General features: G+C 37.0%; 2 protein-coding genes across 14 annotated transcripts in view; one reads left to right on the top strand and one right to left on the bottom strand.

Annotated features, from left to right (window-relative positions):
- Positions 1-3,932, top strand: part of LRCH3 (leucine rich repeats and calponin homology domain containing 3) — a 106,584-nt gene extending 102,652 nt beyond the window's left edge. For 7 of the 11 annotated variants that reach the window (XM_081075893.1, XM_081075892.1, XM_081075890.1 and 4 more), the window contains one exon: positions 931-3,926. In XM_081075893.1, the coding sequence (XP_080932019.1) occupies positions 931-1,056 (126 nt within the window). In that variant the 3' untranslated portion in view covers positions 1,057-3,926. Of the gene's footprint in view, positions 1-930 lie in introns of all 11 variants that reach the window. The other 4 variants (XM_081075891.1, XM_081075901.1, XM_081075889.1 and 1 more) reach the window with 2 other exon arrangements.
- The window catches only part of DRC9 (dynein regulatory complex subunit 9), a 32,728-nt gene continuing 12,468 nt past the window's right edge, over positions 2,936-23,195 (bottom strand). For 2 of the 3 annotated variants that reach the window (XM_081076049.1, XM_081076050.1), the window contains 6 exons: positions 20,525-20,606; positions 15,287-15,448; positions 14,264-14,338; positions 7,170-7,301; positions 6,339-6,440; positions 3,916-5,257 (listed from right to left, as the gene is read on the bottom strand). In XM_081076049.1, coding sequence (XP_080932175.1) covers positions 5,123-5,257; positions 6,339-6,440; positions 7,170-7,301; positions 14,264-14,338; positions 15,287-15,448; positions 20,525-20,606 — 688 coding nt within the window. In that variant the 3' untranslated portion in view covers positions 3,916-5,122. Of the gene's footprint in view, positions 5,258-6,338; positions 6,441-7,169; positions 7,302-14,263; positions 14,339-15,286; positions 15,449-20,524; positions 20,607-23,195 lie in introns of all 3 variants that reach the window. The other variant, XM_081076048.1, reaches the window with a different exon arrangement.

The raw sequence follows: 23,195 nt of genomic DNA, 5'->3' as shown, positions 1-23,195 counted from the left end.
AATAAAAACCAATGATAGGTGTTATTCTTGGATATGCCTTTTTCGCTTACAAGAAAGGATTAACCAAACAATTTAATGAGGCAAACAGGATAGAAGTATTTAACTTCCTTAAGCAAATATGTAAACAGTTTTCAAATATAGATAATGAAGATGTTCCTGACCAAGCTCACATCATAATTCTCCAGCATAAATTAATCCATAATTTAATACCAGGCTATGAAAAGCTTTATTTTTTCAAATATAGTTTTTATAATTCTCTAATTCAGATTTTAACTACTTCAAAGTGGGCCTTCCATGAATTACCCAAAGTAGGGGAAAGCTTCTCAAATATGTCTGAATCTCAAGGATACACTTCAGTTTCTTCCTGTGATCCTTGCCTTGTACAAGAGCCCTGATTTTCACAATCAGGATTAGAATACAGATAGCAGGCATCCCTCTCTTATGCAGTCTGAGTGACGGCCTGAAACAATCTTGCATTCTTCCGGTATGTAATTTCCCAAGTGCTTTCTCCCATAGTGTTATATCTTTCAGGCTTGAGCCTTCTGGTATAACTAACTGTTTTTCTGTTTCCACCTGCCTCATTTTACTGATCTGCGTTCCTCTTTTATTGATAAGGGATGAAGAGTGTTGCTTTCACTCCATAGTATTGTTTCTCCTCTGTTGTATGTGTTAAGTGTATGTAACTTGTCCATTTTCCAGTTTTCAAAATGATCTGTATGTACTTTGAGTTGTATTAATAAAGTGACAGTGAGTGTCAGACACCATCTCTGTAACTCATATACCAGAGGTCAGTTTCCCAGGTACTGACTTTTCATACGTCAGTTGATTATTATGAGGAAGAAAGGAGATGCTTATTTTTTCTTTTCAGTTCTGTGATGTTCATCCTATTTTCTCATGTGTTTGTTTTCATGTCGCGTTGTCCCATTTCAGGAGCAATTATGTTTGCCTCTCCACATTTTAGAAGAGAAAGGTTTGAGCCAGGTTGCAGTGACGGTCCAGGCTCTCCTGGAACTTGCCCCACCGAAGCCACAGCAGCAGCACTTGTCTGCTGTGTGAGGACTGAGCACCTCGGGCACTGGCCTGGCAGACAGAACAGGACCACGTGATGCCACTGCCAGCCGTCGGCTTACAGAGCTCTTACGTGTTCTGAAGGACTGTCTGCGCGATTCCTAACGGGAATATTTTGCTTCATTTCTCCATTTTAGGGGAGGTTATATCCATTTCCATTGAATTGTTTATGAAGACATGGTTGGTTTTCACAAATGAAACTTAATTCTGTCATGACTGAGACCCCAATACCGAAGCCTAACCTGGCCGCTTTCCCCGAGAGTAGACTTTTTTCACCCACCAGAAAGAATACTTCCTCAGAAGGATGTTTAGCTCTCTCGAAGGCACAAGCATGCTACATTGTCGTTATCTGTGGAGTCCACTGGTTTCTAAACTTGGTTGTTCATTTCAATCTCCTGGAGCATTTGTTAAAATACAGATTCTCATTCAGTAGGTCTAGAGTGAGGCCTGGGTGTCTACATTTTCAACAAACATCCCAGGTGTTTCGTGTAGTGAAACCACTGTTCCAAGCTAGATATTTGTATGATTTGGGGAAGTAATAACTCCATTGTGTTTTTCAGCCACATTTAAAGTCAAAAACTATATTATGACCACTTGGACTGTTGAGTCCAAGGCAAAACAAAAATAACGTAGAAGGACCAGATTTTGCGTAGTGAAACAATGAAACAGATCCAGTTGGACCAGATTTTGCGTAGTGAAACAATGAAACAGATCCAGTTGTATCTAAGGCCAGTGTCCTAGTCCTTCCCCCAACTCCAGTGCACCACCACTTAGAGGCTGTTCTGTGTGTCATCCTCTGTGATGTCAACCTTATAAACCAGCACTCCACACACAGGTTCCAAATCCTCAGGCTGATACCTAGAGCTGCTGCACATCTGCATTGACTTCACTGAACCCCCGTCCCCCCATGTTGCTCCCAGGATACCTGGATCTGTGAACACCTTCCAGTCACAGCACAGACATTTGCAGCTCCCCAGCTAATAGAAGATTATGAAAACAAAGCAGAAGGATTAAAGGAAAGGCCAAGGTTCTTAAATTCTTTTCAGGTAACTGCATGTTTCCAAGGCTGAATTAAAGCACTTGTGGCATCTTGAAAACAGCTTGGTGTCTTTTAACTATAGCTCTGCCTAGAGCCTTATTTACTCAATTGCGGGTGGAATGAAAGGCCGGCCCTAGGGCTCATACAACACACAGCCAGGAGCCTTTATTCAGGTTTAAGCCACTTGGGTCTTTCTTCCCCTACATTTTGCACCCCTTTAAGTTGTCAGTGACATCTTTCAGTATTCACTGCCTTTATAAACCAAGGAAATAGAATAAGTGAAAATACTAGTTATCTAGGGTTTTTTCTGTTGACTGTTTTGGGTTTTCTTTACCAGTGCATACATTTGAGCATGATGTTCTTGCTCTCTTGATCATGTAAATATAGCATCTAAAAGTGACTTCAGATAAATCACATTGAGTAGCTGGCCAAAATAATGCTTTCTCCTTGTTCTCACAAGGAAAACAGTTCACCAGAACATTACCACTTTGTCCAGATATAAAATTATATAACATAAAACATCTGAGCTCAAATTCCAATCCTTCACTGTCCTCACAGAAGTAAAATGTTTTTTAAGTGCTTAGAGCCAGACCATTATATTTATATTTCCAAACACACCCACCAATCATACGACTTGTTTAGAATTTAGTTGTGTGTAGTTTTAAACTATAGGTTTTTTTCCTTCTAGTCAACATTAAACCTCAGTACAATTTCCAAATTATTGAGTCATTTAAATGAAACTCAGCAAAGTACAGGACTGTTTGTCGCATATTATGCAAGAAGTAATCGCAAAAGACATGAATAATGCAACATTTGGAACTAATTTTCCCATAGGAATAAATGGAAATTTATTTCAAATTTTACACATAGCATGAAACTATTAATGTATTTTTATCAAACCAATTCAAATTTATATTTGAGTTGTTAGAAAAAAATGTGTAGTTTTGGTTGATAAAGAATATCAAGTATATTGAATTTTTTTCTATGTCAAAATGCAAAAACAAATGATGCTGTTTTTGTATTCAGTGTTTTATATGTACTTTTTTAACTGAAGACTTTTAACATTTAGCCTTGCTAGACTCCAGTGTAAGATGAAGATGACTTTGTAACAGTTCCACCTGACCATTTATTTATGAGCTTCCTGCTGAAGCAGCAAGTTCCCAGAGCTGAAGTGTGAACAAAAGAAAAGGCTGTGTGCCCACCCACCAGAGCCCCTGCCAACTACAGAGAGTTTAAGTCAGCAGGTTTCCAGGCTTTCAAACTCATACATGTTTAGCACTCCAAACCATTTTTCTCTGGAAACAACTCATGGGAGGAGGGGCCTTTGTATTTGGCTAGAACAGAGTAGGGGGCTTAATAGTAGGACACTTTCTTTAATAGCTTTTTAAAATACAGCCTTACAGCTCATCAAGTAGTCTGTGATTTCTCTTACTTGCCACAGCTCAGCAGTGCCTTACGAAGTGTGACTATGCTGATGAGTGTGATGAGTTTTTTTTAAAACTAAGCACTTAAATGGTTATAGAAATGAAGGAAAACATGGATATTTAGAAGCCTTCATATATACATTTTGCAGTGAGATGTTTTACAGCAGATTTCATTTTATTTCTGAAAATGTTGTAAACATGTAATTAGTAAAAGATTTTGTAAAAACATTGTCCTATATTTGTATGTCTGTAAATATAATGCATAAGTTCTAAATATAAATATGTCAATATCATGTATGTTATTTTTAATTCCCTCTGTGTGACCTTACACATTGACATTAAAATAAAAGCCAACACTTCAATAGCATGAAATAAAGGCTGATTTGAAAATGTTCATACCTAAAGCATGGTTTCCTTGGCAGAAATGAGTTTCTAATTCCTTAAAGTAGTATGAGTACAAACCGGGTCCTCATAATAGGCCCTTGAGATCAAAATGTACTTTTCAAAGGAAGTATAGATACCCGTTTTGCCCTGTATTTGGAGTTAGATATAAAGCTTAACTCATGAAATATATGTGACACTTATGGACAGTTTTTAATTTCAGAAATTACCAACTGTGCTGTACGGAAAGCTTTAGCATCCCAAGACATTCGATTTTGATTAATCAAAACAAGAATGACCCAGTGGGCTCATTCTTTTTTAGGGGAATAGAGAATGACAATTTTATGTTCCAGGCACAGGTTACGTATTTTCACATTGTCTCTTAGTTTTATACCCCATAAGGTGAGAATTGTTGAGTAAGCAAAGTAGGTATAGACACTAGGGTCTCACTTATCAAAAATATCTCCAAACTAGTCTTCCTGTAGAGCTGTGTCACCCGTCTTTACTATTCGTGGGTTAGCCTAACATCTCATTTCTATCTTGTATTTATAATTTATATTCCTACCTACTTCCCAGAAAAGGAGCTGAAGTAGCTTATAAGATAGATAGATAGATAGATATACATATATATATATAAAATGAGATTACATATATCACATATATAATAAGGTTATATATAAGACATATATAATGAGATACGTATAACAGCTACCACCACCTAATAAAAACTAAAGTGATCATCTTAAAACTTCACTGTGTATATATTATGCTAGACACTTGATAAACGTCATCTTGTAATTCCTACTGAACAATTTTGCTCATAAGAGGTTTTTCACTATAAACCAGTTGAATAAAATCAGAATCAGATCTTTTACAGGAATGACTGAAGTTTTAATGCATCACTGTAGCCAAGCCCATGAACTTTTTCCTGGCAAGAAAGAGCAAGAGGAATCTTCACAAGGCTCCTAGAAATACTGCTTTTCAGCAAAATTTTTTCAAAATATGAAGAAGCCCTGAATCAATGGTATAATCCTAATTCAGGGTTTTAAAACTAATGTAACAGGCCAAGTGAACTAACCAGGCCACAGGTGGGAATGTCTGAATAAGAAACAACGTGTAGGTCAGTTATCTGATGATAAAAGACGTTTCTTCCTCCTTCAGGTCCTCCTCCTCCAGAATATGAGAGGAGAAGACAGAAGATGCTTGCTCACTATTTCTTGCCTCTTCTCTTGTCTTTTTCTTTACCTTTACCTTTTGAATCCTTGCTACCACCTATGTCCTTCTTAGGCATTCTGAATCTGCCAATTTCCTTCCGTACCACAGTGCCTCGCCACCAGGCCTGGAGCTGGAAGAGAAAGCAGGGTGAGTACAATCTATAGTATGCCTGACAAGCTACCTTCTTCCTGCATAAGGGGATTGGTTTTTGATAAAGTAACTTCTGTCTGAAAAATAGTCTCTGAGACATGGAAGTAACCAAGCATGCTATCCTATACTGAGAGCTCCCTTGAGTATCTTGGTCACTAGACACAACTGTTCTGAGTACAGTCTGGGCTACTTCAGAATCAGACTAAGCCCTAAGGACTAGGAGCAGATCTACTAGTAAAAAGAAAATAAAAGTGGTCTTCAGCTAGTTCTTACGTTTTTGTTCTCAATCGAGGAATCCTGACAAAAGAAAACCCCATAGGAGCTCAATAAATACTTGTTAATTGTACATCGGACTCCCAATGGAAGGGTCAAGTTTGAGTTTGGATACTACCTGGTCCTGAATGTATTTTAAAGGTTAGTTTTTTAACCCACCCCCTAATATGCGTCCCAAAGTACAGTTTGCACACTATCTGGTCTCAGCAGATACTCCTCTTTGAGAGACAAGGACAATCCTCAGAACAAGTTTCAGTCCAGCTAATGTTACTACTTTAAACTATTTCCCAGAATCTGACCTGCCAGTTTTATCATCACTAAGATACACAGTTTCATATAAAGCTAAAATATCTCGATTTTTTTTTTCTAAATTATCCCCTCACTCCCCCTTTTTTGAAAACAGCTCTTACTAGAACCTAGCAGATAGCCTGGGCTAACATATTGTAAGTAGGGTTTGAGGAAGTAGTAGTATATTAGAACTCCTTGAAGAACTGTTTTGGTTAGAAATAGTATTCTTAAATTTGACCACTGGGCACAAGTTTTAGTTTTTGCTTCTACTGCTAACCATTTCTTTCCCCCTGGATTAAGAATTGAGGTCATCTCTTTTTCTGTTAACCGCCTCCCTGCACCATGGACTGTGTTGGCAAATTCCAGTAACAACAAAGGCCATGCTTCCTCAACAGATCTCCTGTTCTGAGTTTGATAATAAATGAGAGAGACTTTGCATTACTATGTTAGGCCAGCTATAGAATTGAAGGGGCCCCAAGAAGCCAATTATGCCTTTTTACCTTTATGATGCTCTTTAATTCCAAGATCTCTTGTTCTTGCTTCTTCCTGCTCTTCTCCTTTTCCATACGATCTTCAATGATGACATGTTCATACTCCCTTAGCTGTAAAAGTAGAGACATTAATCATATGTTACATGGCTGACTCTCTTGGCTAAGCTGTGGCCCAGCCAGCCCTGCAATTTTAATACAAAGTTTTAAAATAACGCATGCCAAATCTAAAGCTAACCCAAAGAAAAGGAAAAACTTACTGGATTACTATATTGTAAATATTCACATATTAACTTTGTAATTGTTCCCTAAAGTTTTCAGTTTGAATAAGTCAAATTTGCTTTAAAATCTTTCATAGAAAAGAAATACTAACTTGATGTGTGATTAATGACCTCAAAATTATGTAATTTTTTAAAGCTGTGATAGAAGGTACCCATAAAAATAGCCATTTTTTGAAAGAAAAATTTGGAAAGTTCTACAATCGATGAAACCATAATAGGAAGCATTTGGGAAATCATAATTTACTAATTGTCTTCAGAGACCATAAAGTAGAAATAATAACAGTATGTATTTCAAGAGGTTGTTGTGAGGATTGCGTAAGTTATATATGTGAAATACTAGTAAAGTGCATGGGACAGGGCACTATTTGTTAGCTGCTGCTATTATTGTCCCCATCATCAATGTCATCGCTGCTATCTTAGTCATCATCATTGAAAACGACTCTTACTGGTTTATGGACACACCTCCATTTTGTGACCCAAAAGACCATTACCCAGCAGCTGTCGCTTAGCTACCACCCTTTCCTCGGTGCCCAGGCTTCCACTACCGAGACTGCTTCCTTACCGATTTTGCAAGTTCTTGCAGGTGTGCTAAATCACTGGCCTTAGCAGATTTGAGAGCATTCAGTTCATTCTGTTTCATTTCTGTGTCTTTATCATACTTCTCCATCCAGAATTCTAGTTTCTCCTCAAGTTTCTATTTGGAAAGAACATTAAAACATGGCTTGTGCCAGATACAAAACAGTATATACTGTATAAAATCATTTATATAAGACTCAAGAACAATCAAAACTTCTATAGTGAGAGAAGTCAGAATCGTATCTACTTCTGAAGGGAGAGTTGGTTTACAGACTTGGGGTTATGAAGGAGACTTCTAGGGTGCTGTAAATGTGTTCTATCTCTCTATCTGGGTGGTTACAGTAGAATACTCATACATAAAAATTCATCAAACTATATACTTAATATTTGTGCACTTTATGCTGCTCAATTTAGAAATGGGAAAGAGGGCCTGGATAAGAGACATTACAGTGAAGAGGAAAGAAATAAAGGGTAGATAGAAAATTCTGAATGATAAAAGAATGGCATCAGACATCTCTGATTGGTAACACTGAATACTAGTTGGGAAGGGTGCAATGTCTTCAAACTTCTAAAAGATAATGTGAATCTAAGATTTTATACCTAGCCAACCTAGCATTCAAATGTGAGGGAAAGACAGACTGTACATAGTCTTTCTGAAAGAGTTGCTCAAGAATGTATTTTAGCAAAATAAAATGAAAGATATGTATATAAGAAGCAGGGGAGAAACGAGTAAAAATGAATATTTAAGTTATATAATATACTTTTTAGTAAATCATAATCTGGAACTAAAATCCTAAATTAGGCAGTATAGTCTAGTGGAAGGAGCGCAAACTGGCTCTGAAGACCAATTGCCTAGGTTCAAATCCCAACTATGGCACTCCAATGAGTTTACTTAAATACTCTAAGCCTCAGTTCCCTCATCTATAAAATGGAAATATATAATGAATGATTTAACATGGGATGTAGGAGAGGAAGAGAAAAGTGAAAGCTTTGTCTTAATAAAGACAAAAAGATATAGATATTGATTAACTCTACATTTAGAAAAAGAACAAAGGATAAATATATGTTAAAATTTTAAGGATTACCACTGCAAGAGCAGAATATATGACTTCCAAACTCCTAGAGTGTGTACTTCAAGAATGAGACATCAAGAGGAGCCTTAGGTGGTACATAGACATGGGACTTTAGTTTTTTAAGACGTGATTCACAATCATTCTGATTAAGAGAGAACACGTTAGTGTGGTACAATCATGTCTTTAACATCTTTCTAACTATTGTTAATTTTTTTTTTTTAACAGAGAACAGACTCAAGGCAGAAAAGAGGAGCTGGCTATAATATAATAACCATTCAGTGTTTAATGTACTTCTATTTACATTAATTTCTATTTATGGCAAATGATACTGGTTTTCCTTTTATAGTAATTATATAAAAATCTTAATTGATATAGTTAAGTGAGTAATTGGGTAGAAAATAGTAACACAGATTATAATGCAGATATTACAAAACTAATTAAAGTGATGCCAATAACCAGAGTTTGCTCCAGACAGCTAGAAATCAAGCAATAAAAATTCCGTCAGTGTAACAAAAGTTAAGGAGGAAAGAAACAACTAGAAAGTTTGAAAAGCAGGAAACAAAATAAGATAAAAAATTAAGTAGAAACAAGTGAAAAAAATGATAGTAAAAATAAATTGGGGTAAATTCCCTATCAAAAGAAAGAGCCCCTCAGATTTGTTTTTAATCTTGTTAGGAACTTTTATAAAAACCACCGCTGAAACAACACAAAGCAAAAAGAAAGCAGGTTTGGCAATTAATATCTGGCAAAATAGAGTTCAAGCCAAAAATAAATGAGAATAAAGGGATATTTTATAATGATAAATGGCATACCCTATTAAGAAGATACTAGTTACATTCTAATATACTTTTATATACCAATAACATTTGGGAATACGTAAAACAAATTATTGGAAATAATTATAAGAAATTGAAAGATCCACAATCATCTTAGGAAATTACCACACAAACAGAAAATCACTCATAGATACAGACAACAGAACGATGGTAGTTACCAAAGAAGGCCGGGGGGAGGACGAAGAGGGTAAAGGGGGTCAAATACAAGGTGACAGAAGAAGACCAGACTGTGGGTGTTGAGGATACAATAGAGTATACAGATGTTGTATTATGAAGTTGTACACCTGCAACTTATATAATGTTCTTAACCGATGTTACCCAAGTTAATTTTAAAAAAGAAAAGGAGGATAGTTTCCATAAGTGAAGAAAGGTAGGGGGAGAGTTAAATGGGTAAAGAAAGGGAGTCAAATACATATACACGAGCATATAATAATGGAAGGAAATTAGACTTTCGGTGGTGAGCATGCAGTGGAGTAGGCAGATACCTAATTATAATAATGTACATCTGAATTTTATATAAAGTTATTAACCCAATCTTTATATTTAGAAAAAAAAAGCCCAAATGAGAGCTCAACAAATTCCAACAAGCATAAATTTTACATTTCGCATTCCGAGGCCACAATGGAGGACAGTAAGAGTAGAAACCTCAAAGGCTGATTGTGAGGATCACAGCCAAAACAGCAAAGTGTTATTGTGAGCAATAGACACCTACACGCTCCTCTCCCCAACTGAACTACATAGATATTTAAGGAACATCCTTTTAAGTAACTTTTGGGTGAAAAAATAAATTATGAACTACAAATTATGATGCCTACAATTTACTTTTAAAGGCATGAAAAGGATAAGGTGAATTAATGAAGGAAGGATGTATAGATACATGACAAAGCAATAATAAAAAAATGTTAATGGTAGAATCTACAACTAGATGGTGGGTATGTGGGTATTCACTATAAAATTCTTTCAACTTTGTATATTTGGAAACATACATAAAAAATGCTAGGGAGAAATAAATAAATTACAAATTACTTGGAAAGTAATGATACATAATGTGAGCATTATGTATCAAAACTTGTAGATTATAGCCAAACAGTACTCAGAATATGTGTTGGCTAACATGTATTTACTAGAAAATTATAAAATTTGAAAATAAATAAATTGAGCATTTCAGAAACTAGACAAAGATTAGCAACATAAGCTTGAAGAAAGTACCAGAAAATAATTATTGAAATAACCATTATGACGGGGAAAAACAGATTTGCTCCATAAAACCAAAAGATAGTTTTTGTGAAGATCAATAAAATGGTCAAATCTTTGACAAGTCTCAGCTAGAAAAAGGGAAAGAAGATGCAAATTTTTAAAAATTAATGATGAAAAAGATGATAAGTACAGAAGTAAAGGAAAATTTTACATTGTCAGAGACTATAGAGCCCAGCTTTATACTAATAAATTTGAAATGAATGTTTAGAGGAAATAGATTATTTTCTAGGAAGACAGTTACCAAAAATGACTGAGATTTTTTTAAAGTGAAGACATCAATAATCATTAACAAAATTTAAAAGGTAGGTAGCCAAATATCTCCCTTTTAAAATGATACCCAGACAAGATTGTTTATGACTGAATTTTATCAGTTTCAAGGAACAGATAATAATATAATTTGTTCTATTTATACTGTCGGGTTTCAGAGCATAAAAATATAGAAAACTTCCCAACTCAAGCTGCCAAGCTAGCATAACTGATGGCAACACAACAAAAAAACACCAAAAAATAAATCTACAGGTTAATCTCATTTATGGAATATCTAAATACAAAATAAAAATCTACAAATCAAATCTAGCAGTGTAGTAAAAAAAAAAACGTACATTATGACCAAGTAGGGTTTAGTGCAGGAATTTAAAGATGATTCAACATCAAGAAATATATTAATGTACTTTATTAACATATTAAAAGAGAAAAAATATCTCAATGCTTGAAAAATATCTCTTATAAAACTGAATACTCATCCTGATTAAAAAGAAAAAAAAAAAAAACCCAGCAAGGTGAGACCAAAAAGAAATTCCTTAAATTTCATTCAGTTTATCTACCTACCATAAACCTACAGAGCAAACCTCTACAATCCCCATTTTTGCATTATCAATTGATTGCCTCTCAACTCCAAATTCATCCTTTACTGGCCAGCTTTGTGAAATTGGATGCTTGCTGTAAATACTGCTCTTTTGGCAACTGGCACAAAGTTAAGATTTGTCAGTAGAGGGTGCCGGAGGGACGTCACAGGAGTTTTTTCCCTTGTTTCCACTGTGCTTCCTCTGTTGTTCCTGGGACATGGCTGACTGTGGCATGTGTGGGACACTCCGGGCACTTGTTCACCAACAAGTTTTACTGACAACAAGAGGATCCTTGCTTGCCAAATGCAGTCCACAGCCCTGCCTGCCAGCCTTGTCTCACTAGCTGTGAACCAGCTCTGACCCAGGGCAAAAAAGCAAAAGCTCTGTTTAATCCTTCCTTGGATACTGTCCTTCAGCCCGCAGTGGTCTTTAGAGTTCGCTGTTATGCCTTCTTTGTAGCCAGTCCCTTATTACCAGTTAATGATTCCTTTGTTAAATCTTCCCTGCTCAAATGACTGGTCTGGTTTGTCACCTAACTGGACCACAATGATACTAAATTAGTACCAAAAATCGAATTTATTTCCCACCTTCTAATTCACAGATGTCTTACTAAAGCATCTAAAATCCTTGCTACTCCGTGATCATTAGATACCATCACATAACGCAGTGGACTATTGCGCTGTTTGGTGCGAAGCCAAAGCAAGCGGTATCTCTGTGAAGATGTGCTGTTGTGCTAGGTCTTGTCACTGAGCATCCCTTTTCAAGGAATCTGCTTCGGATGCAGTTATTATCACAGGATTTTCAGGGAAGGGAAGATTACTCTTCTCAGACACAGGAGTTCAGGCTACTTCCACTGGCAAGGCAGGCTCAGAGTAACTTGGGGGTTCAAGATTGTCAATTACGTTTGAGTCCAACCAGATGTTCCCATTCCAAGTTTCAGGGTCCTATTCTTTCTCAATAAATGCCCTAACTTGCACATGACAAAACTGACATGACTCGTGTAATACTGAAATATCATTAAGACCAAGAATAGAAAAATGATACCCCTTTATCACTATAATTAATCAGTATTACACTTGACATCTCTCTATAAAATAAGCCACAAAATGGATAGACATAAATAATGAAAAGGAAAATATAAAATTGCTACTATTTGCAGGTAATAAGGTTTTCTACCTAGAAAAACCAACTGAAAAACCATTAAAACTAATATGAGAGGACACAAGGAATCTAGAACAACATACAAAAATGAATAGTCTTTCCATATGCCATGCACTTAGAGTCATATCCAGGAATGTTTAGCATTGTTTTAATAGCAAAATTTGAAAATAGCCTCAATGTCCACAGACAGAAAAATGTTGACTAAATTTTGGTGTATCCTCTCAATGGGATATTACATAGCACTTGTATTGCCATAGAAAACATTAAAGACAAGGTAAATTACAAAAAACGGTCTGGAAATACATGTGTGTGTGTGTATAATCCCATTTACTGCAAAAACAAATATAAATAAATACTAAAAACATGTAAGTACATACACAAGTTTGTATAGTAAAAGAAAAAGATGTGGAAGAAATATTTAGGGAAAAAGGGAGTGATTAAGAGAGCTTTCACTTTTAAAATCTATATATTTGTGTACTGTTTCAAATTTTTCATTAAAAAGTATTTATGTGTTGCTTGTGTTATTAGGCTGAAGATCTGGAAAACACTGACTTCATCGTCCATCATCCACTTAATGCACCAACTCATCTAACTGTTATCAAATACCTGCTGTGTGTCTAACACCTGTGTGTTACCTGTGTCTAAACAGGTAAAATGTTACATAATTCTTAAATTGCAGGGTTACCGGACCCTGATTCTACTAGCCTATCATATTTTTTCAGTAAAGGTCTGTGAGATAGCATCTAGAAATTCTTTTCTGTAACCACAAATTTGGAATTGTGTACTGAAAATTCATTAGCTTTCTCAGAAGGCTGTATCACAAGTAAGCTGGAAATTTTCTCCTTATTCATCCAACAGGGATATTTTGAAAGGCTCCACTCAGCTTGGTTTGTTATTAATATTGGAAAGACTAATTAAAACCATTTCAGCCATATGTAATTTACACATGAAGAAATGAGTAAATAAATATATGGAAGAATGGTCAATTCTATTAGTAAGCAAAGAAATGCAAAATAAAACAACTCATTAGCTTAGCAGACTTAATAATATCTAAGATGACTAGTGCTATGGAGAAGACCTAGAAATTAGTTCCTGCATACATTGCTGTTGGCAGTGTAAATTTGAAAATATTAGCAATACTTATCAAGAGTCACAAAATTCTCTCTGACATAATAATCTCATGCTTGAGATTTACTTTTGATAAATAATTGCAATGAAGAAAAACAGTTACTTGGGCAAAGCTTTCATTACTGCATTGTTTATAATAATGAAATTTTGGAAATACAGGCATATCTCAGAAATACTGCAGGTTTGGTTCCAGACCACCACAATAAAGCAAGTATCGCAATAAAGTGAGTTGCAATCTTCTTGGCTTCAATTTGTAAAAAACACAACATCCGTGAAGCACAATAAAGTGAAGTGCAACAAAACAAGGTATGCCTGTAACCCAAATATCCAAAATAAAGGGTAAAAGTAAACTATGGCATAACCATTCAATGGAACATTATAAAACTATCTTAAATTATTTTAGGAAGAGACTAATAACATGAAAAAATGAGTGAAAAAGTAATTTAAAAAAATCTTCCCTCAACTAAGAATGTTATTTTTAAAATTTAAAAAATCAGTGGATTTTATCTTAAAATTTTAAAATTATGAAGTTGAAACAAGTAAAGTTTCTTACACAATGCTAAATGATAAAGGCAGAAGACAAAATTTTACTGTACTCAAATTACAGCTTTGTAAAATACTCAGATAACTTTAAAAGAAAATATGGGTTACAGCTCATTCACTGGCCTGGTAGAATTGAAGTTGATTTTTCTTTCTTTAAAAATTTCTTTCTGCTGTCCTTGGTATTTTATAAGTGGAACACAAACACATCGGAGGATAAAAAATCTTTTGGTGACTCACCTGCTGCTCCTTTTTGAGGAATGTTTCAATCTCCGCATGAATCCGGTTCTCTTCTTCGGTTTTCAGTCTTAGTTTCTGTGAGAACAATAAACCAACGTCAGGAATTCTTGCCGGCTGGGTTGGAAATCAGTTCTCAACTACTTCCAGAGGTGTGTCTGTGACAGCAGCATCGGTTTTCGTTACCAGCTGGGATCCCCTGAACTCTGCGGTATTGCTCCAGAGCCACACAGTTCAGTTCCCTTCAACTCAGTGTCTACAAACGCTGCTGAGCCGTGTGTCAGGTGCTGTGCTAGACATCATGCAAGTGCCCAGAACAAAAGGACCATAATCCTGTTGCCTGGAAAGGGATGTCAATTTAGGGAGAGATACAGTGTTTCAAAGGCACCGGTTCTTAGGCCTAAAAAAGGAAATCCCAGAATGCAAGAACAGTTTGCTGTCCTAGCCTTAAGCCACACCTGGGGAGTAAGCTTTCAAATAAGCAGGGGGCTCAGAGAAAGTCCCGCACGTGGATGACACACTCATACTGAGTTTGCACCTTCTCGCCTACCTGTTGTTGTTTTAGCCATTTACCCTTCCTCTGGGGGGGGTGGGGACAGGGAACCCCCTTGCTTCTTTCTCCTGATACTTTTCACTGTGATTTCTCATCTCAATAAATTTAAGTTTGAAGGCCGTTCAGCTCTAGATTTCTGTTTCTTTAGTGGCGGGATAAAAGTTACAGTTTGGGTAAGGAAAGCAGCAACCAAAACCTGCAGTTATTAAGTATCTTTGTCCTCTCCAGAAAGTACAACCAGTTTTCAAAGTCATTACAAAAACAAACAAAAAAATGTCATCAGAATCTCTGCTTGCAAATATGCAAGTCTTCATTCCGTTTTGATTTTTAATCTCAGATGATAGGGCTGCCGGAGAGATAAAGCAGTGATCAGGAAAACCTCTCCTTCCTCCTTTGTTAACTGAAGCAGTATCAGGAATGACAGCTCAAATGCCATTCATTACCAGGCTCATTCCTACCGTAGCAGTGATTACCTCAATCTCTTCCAGCAAGAGCTCCTCTGTTTTGTTACATTTTTTCTGGGTCTGGGAAATCTGCAGCTCAGTATTTTTCTTCATATAACGATCCTCCATGTTGGTTTTTGCCTTCATCTCTTGCAACTGGTCCTTGAGGTAAGCAATATATTCATTCTGACTCTGTAGAGGTAAGATCAGGTTTCTAAATTAAAATATATTCTACTTTCATTCAGTTCCGTCAGTGGCTTAAGCTTACCTTTTGTATTTATAAATCAACAAGAAATTGGATCTATTTTTCTGCTATCTATGGGAAATTTAGCCAATAATCATGGATAGTATAAAAGAAAATGAAAGATAACTAGTCCTAAGCTTCAGGACAGTGATGCTTAATTCTAGGCTCACTATTTGGATACTCTGTATCCACAAAGATTTCCCATTACTATCTCTTTTGGGGAGAAAGAGCACTGGTCTAAATGATCAAAAGACCTGACTTCCCACCCAAACCCCACCAGCTGTGTGACTTGGCCAAGTCAGTTAAACTCTCCCAAGTCTTACCTTCTATAAAACAGAAACTTAGTATCTACCCTGCCTGAAGTATCTCAGAAAGTGATTATAAGGATTAGTTGAGAATATATGTGAAAACTCTGCAGATTACAAAATACTTGGCAATTTTAAGGTCTCAGTATTATTGAAAAAATATTGATTCAGTACCACACCAGGTAAATAGTAGAGATCTAAATAGACATAGCCCTTGGCCTCATAAAGCTTACAGTCTAGTGGGAGACGTGTGGTTAAAAGGAAACAAATATGTGTAAACTATTTTAAAGGTACAAAATGCTATGAAAGAATAGGGGAACCGCTATGGGAGGAAGTAACAAGGGAGACCTACATTAGAATGGATGGTCTAAAAAGGATTCTCTGAGAAAGGAATGTTAAATCTGACACCTGAAGAAGGATAGTCTGTCTGTTGCATGGAAGTGGGGTCAAGGAGAATTCTAAGGAAAAGGAATTGTGTGTGCTAAAGTCCTGAAGCAGCAAAGGCCTGGATACATTCCAGGAACTGAAAGAAAACTCGGGAGGCTCTAGTCCAGTGAGGGTTGAGAGTGGGACAAGATGAAGTTGGAGAGGTAGGTAAGAACAAAACATGCAGGATCTCAGAGGCACTATTAAGAAGTTTGAATTTTATTCCAAGTGCCACGGGAAGCGTTGGAAGGGTTTTAGTCAGGGTGGTAACATTTGATTATTTGAAAAGAATCAGATAAAGTGTGAGTAATTTCATAGATGATCAGAGTTAGCTGAGAGCACAACAAGCAAACATAAAACTACTAACAAAAATGCATGGCTTTAATCAGAGATCTATGTTTCTCCAAATATCAAACAACTTTAATTTTACTATGTAAGCGGGGCAGAATGAGTTCGAAGTATTAGAAGAAACAAAGCAGAAATTGGTCAAGATCATCAATAACGAAAAGCAAACCAGTTTAAAGAATCATAGACTCGTAAAATTAGTCAGAAAGGAAGTCTTCAAATCATTTTGTCTGACTTCTTGGTGTAACGCTGTGGAATTTACCGGCAATTAATCCAACTGTATCAGAGTCACTGCAAAGAATGTTACAAGCCCAGTTGATAATACGTCTTATAGTACTTTATAACTTTTTATAAGTATTAGGGTTATAGGAAAATTACTTAACCTTTCTAAGATTATTTTCTTATCTGTTAAATCCTGCCAGTGCCTGGTACAACTTAGATGTTCCATACATATTTATTAAATGAATTTTAAAAGACATCTTTTTTGGCTCACATTGTTTTCTTCCCTTCTTTCTACAGTCTCCTTCCTCTTTTCTCCTCTCATCCATTTCTCTTCTCTCCTCCCTTGTAGTTTTAAATTGTATGGCACTCAGTGACAAAGTTTGAATCTCTAGAAAGACGTCGGTTAAAATGAAATGTGATGCTTTCATTTCTTCATCATCTGGAATCCTTTTACTTATTTAATCATTTTGACTTTCTTCAAGGTCCAGCTTACACGAGTATATTAGTTAAATCCATAAAACCTTTTCCAGAAAACCTCAGCCCACATAAATAATTGCAGGTTTGTTTCTCACAAAATCTAATACTGTCAAACAGTTAAATATTCATTAAACAGTGTCCATACAAATATTCTTTCAAAAATTCAAGAGAATTTTCTGGTCAGTTTTCTTTAACAAATTGAATATTAAGTCTTTCAGAGTAACAATACGAAGACCACAAGTGCAGAGTTAAAACTCTAGGAGTTTCTGCCATAGGCCACCAGAAGGTATTGCATTATGTAACTGTTAATAAGGACATATAACAATGATCTACAATTAATTATACTGTACCAAGCCACAGGCGTCTGGTTTTCATGCTATTGCCATGGGCCTCTGATTACTGAGTTTCTTTCTGTATTGCTGTTCTATACAAATTTATAGCTTTCCTTGGTGAGAGTGTGGAAAAAGAAGAGGATATAAAATGCTGACAGGCTAGTGATGGTAAAATCATGATCGAAGCATACTAATAAATGAAACATCATGCCATTCTTTATCTTCCCACTGTGCAAAAAAGAGGCACCCTACAAGCACTGGGTTACAGGCCAACGGCCTTGAGTTGTATGGATTCCTTTTAAGATTCTCACTAAGAAAAGATCTGCCTTCCCCACAACACACCACCATAACCTCGGTTATCCATAGTGTCTGGAGCTTTCTCCATGATCAAGGTCTGTGGACTGTGCAGCATATTTGTGGGGTTTTGTATCAGACCAAACTTTACTTCCAAATCCCAAAACAGCCTTCAGATCTGGACTTCTGGACTTGTTATTTGAATTCAAAGAAGCATGATTTAGTGATGGAAAGAAGCAGTCAACCAATTAAAGTTAATAAGGCTCCCATAGCTGCCACATTATTAAGAGCCAAAGGCTCTGAATGCGGTGTCTGTTTTCAGAGTTGAACACAAAGTAGGGACAAGAGTATTGGTTCTGGAATGTTTGGAAGCCACTATCTGGAGAAGTTGGAGCTTGTCTTCCACTTCAGGCTGCCCTCTGGTTAGATGGAGAAAGAAAAATGGGAATGTGGTCTATTACAGTGATGAAAGGCAAAGGGAAAAAATACCGTTCTATATTAAATTAACATTCGTATCCATCAGTCTGTCTAGGAATTTTTAAATAATGGGACAGTTTTTCAGGGGAAAAAAACAAAAAAACCTCTGAAAAAGTCTATTCATTAGAGAGAAAACCTAAGCACACACCAGTTTTTTTGAAGCTTTCCAGAGAAGAAAAATGGTTTTCAAAAAAATGTAACCTATAAACAGAGGATTAATAGAAATAATGATGTAAAACTCAATACTAAAGTTACTTTATAATTGGTAAATAGAAAATAAGAGAGGATGTGAAACAATTTGTTCAGAAGACCTAAAGATAGTATCTTGAAAGAAAGGCTAGTGACCTTTTTTTAGACAATTCTTCTAAATACATTGAAAAATATTCTTCTAACTTCCCTGTAGGGAATAATGAAGATTCTGTGATAATCATCCTAATAGAACTAATTTTGAACTGTGTAGATTGTAGCCCAAACATTGTTTTGCAAGTCAGTTGCTTTAAACTTGGGATGCATTTTCTTTTTTTCTTCCCCTCCCCTTTTCTGCCTCCCCCCTAACCCCGCTCCGGTTCAAGCCATGGTTTCTCAGTCTAGTTGTGTAGGACAGAGCTCCCTGGCCCGTGCTGGTATTAAGAGCCTTGTGCTCCTCCCACCTGAGGCAGATGGTCGCCGGTTGTTGGTCGACCACTCACAGCAACTCACGGCAGCTCTTGCTGGCTGCCAACCACTCACACTGGCCACCGGCCGCTCCTGGCAGCACACGGTAGCCCACAGCAGCTCACGGTAACCCAGCTCCAAAGAGAGCCGTGTTCACAATCTTAGCACTGGCCCATATAGGAATCGAACTGGCGACCTCGGTGTTAGGAGCACGTTGCTCCAACCACCTGAGCCACTGGGCTGGCCCAGGATGCATTTTCTTTCCTTTTTTTTTAATTGGGGAATATTGCGGAACAGTGTGTTTTTCTAGGACCCACCAGCTTCATGTCAAGTCATGTGTTTTTTTTGTTTGTTTTTTCAATCTAGTTGTGGAGGGCACAGCTAACTGGCCTATGTGGGACTCGAACCGGTGACCTTAGTGTTATGAGCACTATGCTCTAACCACTAAGCAAACTGGCCACCCACCAGCAGCTCAGCTCCAAGCTCAAGCCATTGTTTTCAATCTAATTGTGGAGGGCACAGTTCACTGGCCCATGTGGGAAACGAACCGGCAACCCTTGTTAAGAGCTCACGTTCTAACCAACTGAGCCATCCAGTTGCCCCAGGATGCATTTTCTTTTAGAGGTTGTGGGGACAGAGCCCCAGAAAGTAGTTTCCAGGCTCTCGGCCTCATGTGGAGAGGTGCTGGCTCGGATAGTGGATGGCCGTCAGCTGTGGCTGGTTGGCCATCAGCTGTAGCCATTAAGCCATTGGCCACTGATATAACTGCCGCGGCTACAGAGGGGAGCCGAGGAGAGTGAAGGAGGGTCGAGGAGAGTTGGTCGGTTGGCAGCAAAGCGGACAGCAGGTCGCACGTCGTGTAAACCCAGCCTCCAGTGAGACCATAGTGGTATGACTCCCCTATCCATGGCTCCGTGGGTGTTCCTTTTTGGCCTCACCATGTCCTGCGTTCTTATGTGGGGAGCGGGAACAGAGACCCCGCAGGATGCCCCACACGACAGAGGTAAATTAGATATAAGGTTAGGTTCTAATGACCATTAAAACTCAATAAATCCATTCTGTATTTGAAATAGAATACAAATGACATTATTAACCCTGACTATCATGTATAAGGAGGTTTGTAATGTCCCTACCGAGGACTATCTAGTCTCCCATCTGGGATGCTGCAATGTAAGGGACTGCAGAAGACAAGGTCCCCTGCAGGGAAGGAGCGGGTGGTGTGGTCCGTGGGATGGGAGGGTTAAGAACTGACTAGGACACCTAAAAAAAAAAGAACTGACTAGGAGCTCCAGAGGGTTGGGGTCTCCAAGAGTTCTGTTCTGGACACACTTGTACGTCCCAGGCCAACTACTCTCGTTATATCTTCAATAGTAAAGTCACCCCAGGAGAAACAATCATTTCTCATCCATAGTTTTTCTTTGCTTAAGAAAAATGGCTTCTATATTACTGTTTAAGCTCAATAACTTTTGGTGCTGCCCAGGTTAATTCTTACCTGAATTTCAACTTGCCGTTCTTTTTTGACATTATGAAACTGTTTTTGAAGAGATTTTATTTTTTTTCTTCCTTCTTCTTCCCTAGAAGAAATAATAATGATTTGTGTTTAGAGCACTGCGTTTCAAACTTCAGTGTGCACAAGGATCCCATGGATGTTAATAACAGATTCCTGGGCTCTGTCCCCAGAGATTCTGATTCAGTAGGCCCGAGACAGGGCCCTGGAATTGGTGTCTCTAACAAGTTCCCAGGTGATGTTAACGAGGCTGGTCCCTGGAGCACACTCAGTGACGTTGTTAAAAAGACTGGGGTGTGTTTTAGTAAATTGAAGGAGGATTTTCTGGCTTATCAGTCTTGTATCCAAAATAGCTGCTGCTGAGAAAAAAACTAAGAGAAGGAACAGGAAGAGGAAAAAGAAGAATCCTTTCTGAGCAGTTCACATATTCTTACCTCACAATGACCTTTAAGAAGTAGTCTCTATCATTATCCCTGTTTTACAGATGAGGAAAATGTAGCTTAGAGAGCTGAGGTAACTTGCTGTAGCGGACATGAGAATGTGCCACAGACCTCTAATTACAGGGAGTGTAACCAAAGAAAGGTTTTAGCTCAAGGCTCTGAAATCCTTCACGGTGTGTGTCCTGACGCCTCACATCCCACTGTCTGTTCCCAGCCAATTTTTGAGCGTGGCGGGGATACTAAGGCAGGCCCTTCCTGGGAGACCAGTGCTTCTCTGATGGTTGACTTTGGCTCAAGGGCTCCCTGATGATCTTGCGAACCATCCTTAGACTGCAAGGCAGTCTCTTTTACCCAGCCTTCCCTCTCCTTCACTTGGGGTCAGTCCAGCATTGGGTCTGAAGGCTCCCTCCCATTTTCTCTCACCTACTGTGTCGGTGTTGAAGTCTTTACATAGCTAATCTCATCTTGGCATCTACCTCTCAGAAGACACAGACTAACACACTTGTCATGGGCACCCCAATAGTAAATGGCACAGCAGGATTCAAACTCAGTACTGTTTGAATGAGAACTACTTTATGTTATTGTTTCTTTTTGCTTTCAGAAATAGAATTCTGTTTATCTCCAGTAATCCTATTACTTAGGTTTAAAACAAAAAATAAAACACAAAACAATATAAGGATAAACAAACGAAACAACTGTCTTAGCTGGGGGCTGCTATAACAAAAATATCAGAGGAGCACAATTAGCTAGGTCAAGAAGAGTCTTTGTCAATACCATTCCATTCATCAGTTTAAACAGTATAATTTAGTGGGGTTTTGGTATACTCAACAGTTGTGCAACAATCACCACTATCTAATTCCAGAACATTTCCATCATCCCAATAAAGAAACCCTGTACTCATTAGCACTCACTCTCTATCCCTCTCCCCTTAGCCCTCTATTTATGAAACTTCTCTTGGAGGCAGGGCCAAGGTCAGGGCCTAGTAGAGAAATGGCTCAGAGGAGCCTTCTGACTTGATTAGCCTTTTTCAAAATTACAAAGTAATAAGTGCACATTATAATATTTCAAAATAGAATAGCAAAGTATGAGGAAAAGTGGACAATCTGCCATCTCCCTTCCCCCTTCTCTGAGGTAACCAATGTTAAACCTTTTGATGTATATACTTCCACATCTTTCTCTATGCTCTTACATATATGAATGAGCAGATTTTCTTTATAAACATCATGCTATATACATAATACTGTAACTTTTTTTTCACTCACCTATGTATGGCAAATATCCCTCGAGATCCATCATATAGTTAGAATTCATTTTTTTAATACCTGTACATTTTTTATTTCATAAAGTTAACATTCAAATACTCCTCTACTGAAGGACATTTATGCTAATTCTATATATTTGCCATTATGCTGCAATAAATATTTTGTATGCATGTCTAATAGGAACTAATTTTTTTTCTATAGGTTAGATTTCCAAAAGTAGGAATGCTGGCTCAAAAGGTATATGTATTTTGTTTAGCTTTTTTGTTAATACGTTTATTTTCTCCCTTGATAAAGTGAAATTTTAGAAAATACTAAAAGATTAAAGAATTAGAAAAACTAAACACCCATATGTTAACATATTGGTGTATTTCCTTCCAGTTTTTGTTTTCTCTATATATTTTTTATTAGTTTTATTATACTGATATGATAATACTATATTATTTCTAGTCTTTTTCTACTTAAAATTGTGACATAAACATTTTCATCATGTTATTACAACTTTGTAAACAATACTTTTAACAGCTTCATAATATCATCCATTAAACTATAGACTCTGCCTTTGATTCTGTAATTCCACATACTGTGTTTCAACCTAATGGAATAATAACAGATTCAGACATTTGCTGATGTATATTCATATACAAAGGTTGACACATTATTTATGATAGCAAAAATTTGAAAACAACCTAAATATTCAAACTCAGGGAATGGTTAAATATTAACAAAGTATGGAATAGTACATATGTAATAGTGAATATTACAAAATTAGGTGTATCTGTTTTTATTTTCATAGGTAAATCACTTTTCAAAAAGTTATACCAATTCATTCTCCCAACAGCTATGTACACAAGTGCTCATTTCCTTGCTTCCTTGCTAGCAAGTAATGTTAAGTTATAATAGCAGCTATTATTGTTATTAGGCACTTACTGTGTACCAGGAACTATCCTAAGTGCT

The sequence above is a fragment of the Rhinolophus hipposideros genome (genome assembly GCF_964194185.1).
Source record: "Rhinolophus hipposideros genome assembly, chromosome: 2".
Taxonomy (NCBI): domain Eukaryota; kingdom Metazoa; phylum Chordata; class Mammalia; order Chiroptera; family Rhinolophidae; genus Rhinolophus; species Rhinolophus hipposideros.
The sequence above is the reverse complement of the archived record's forward strand: the minus strand, read 5'-3'. Positions and strand labels throughout refer to the sequence as shown.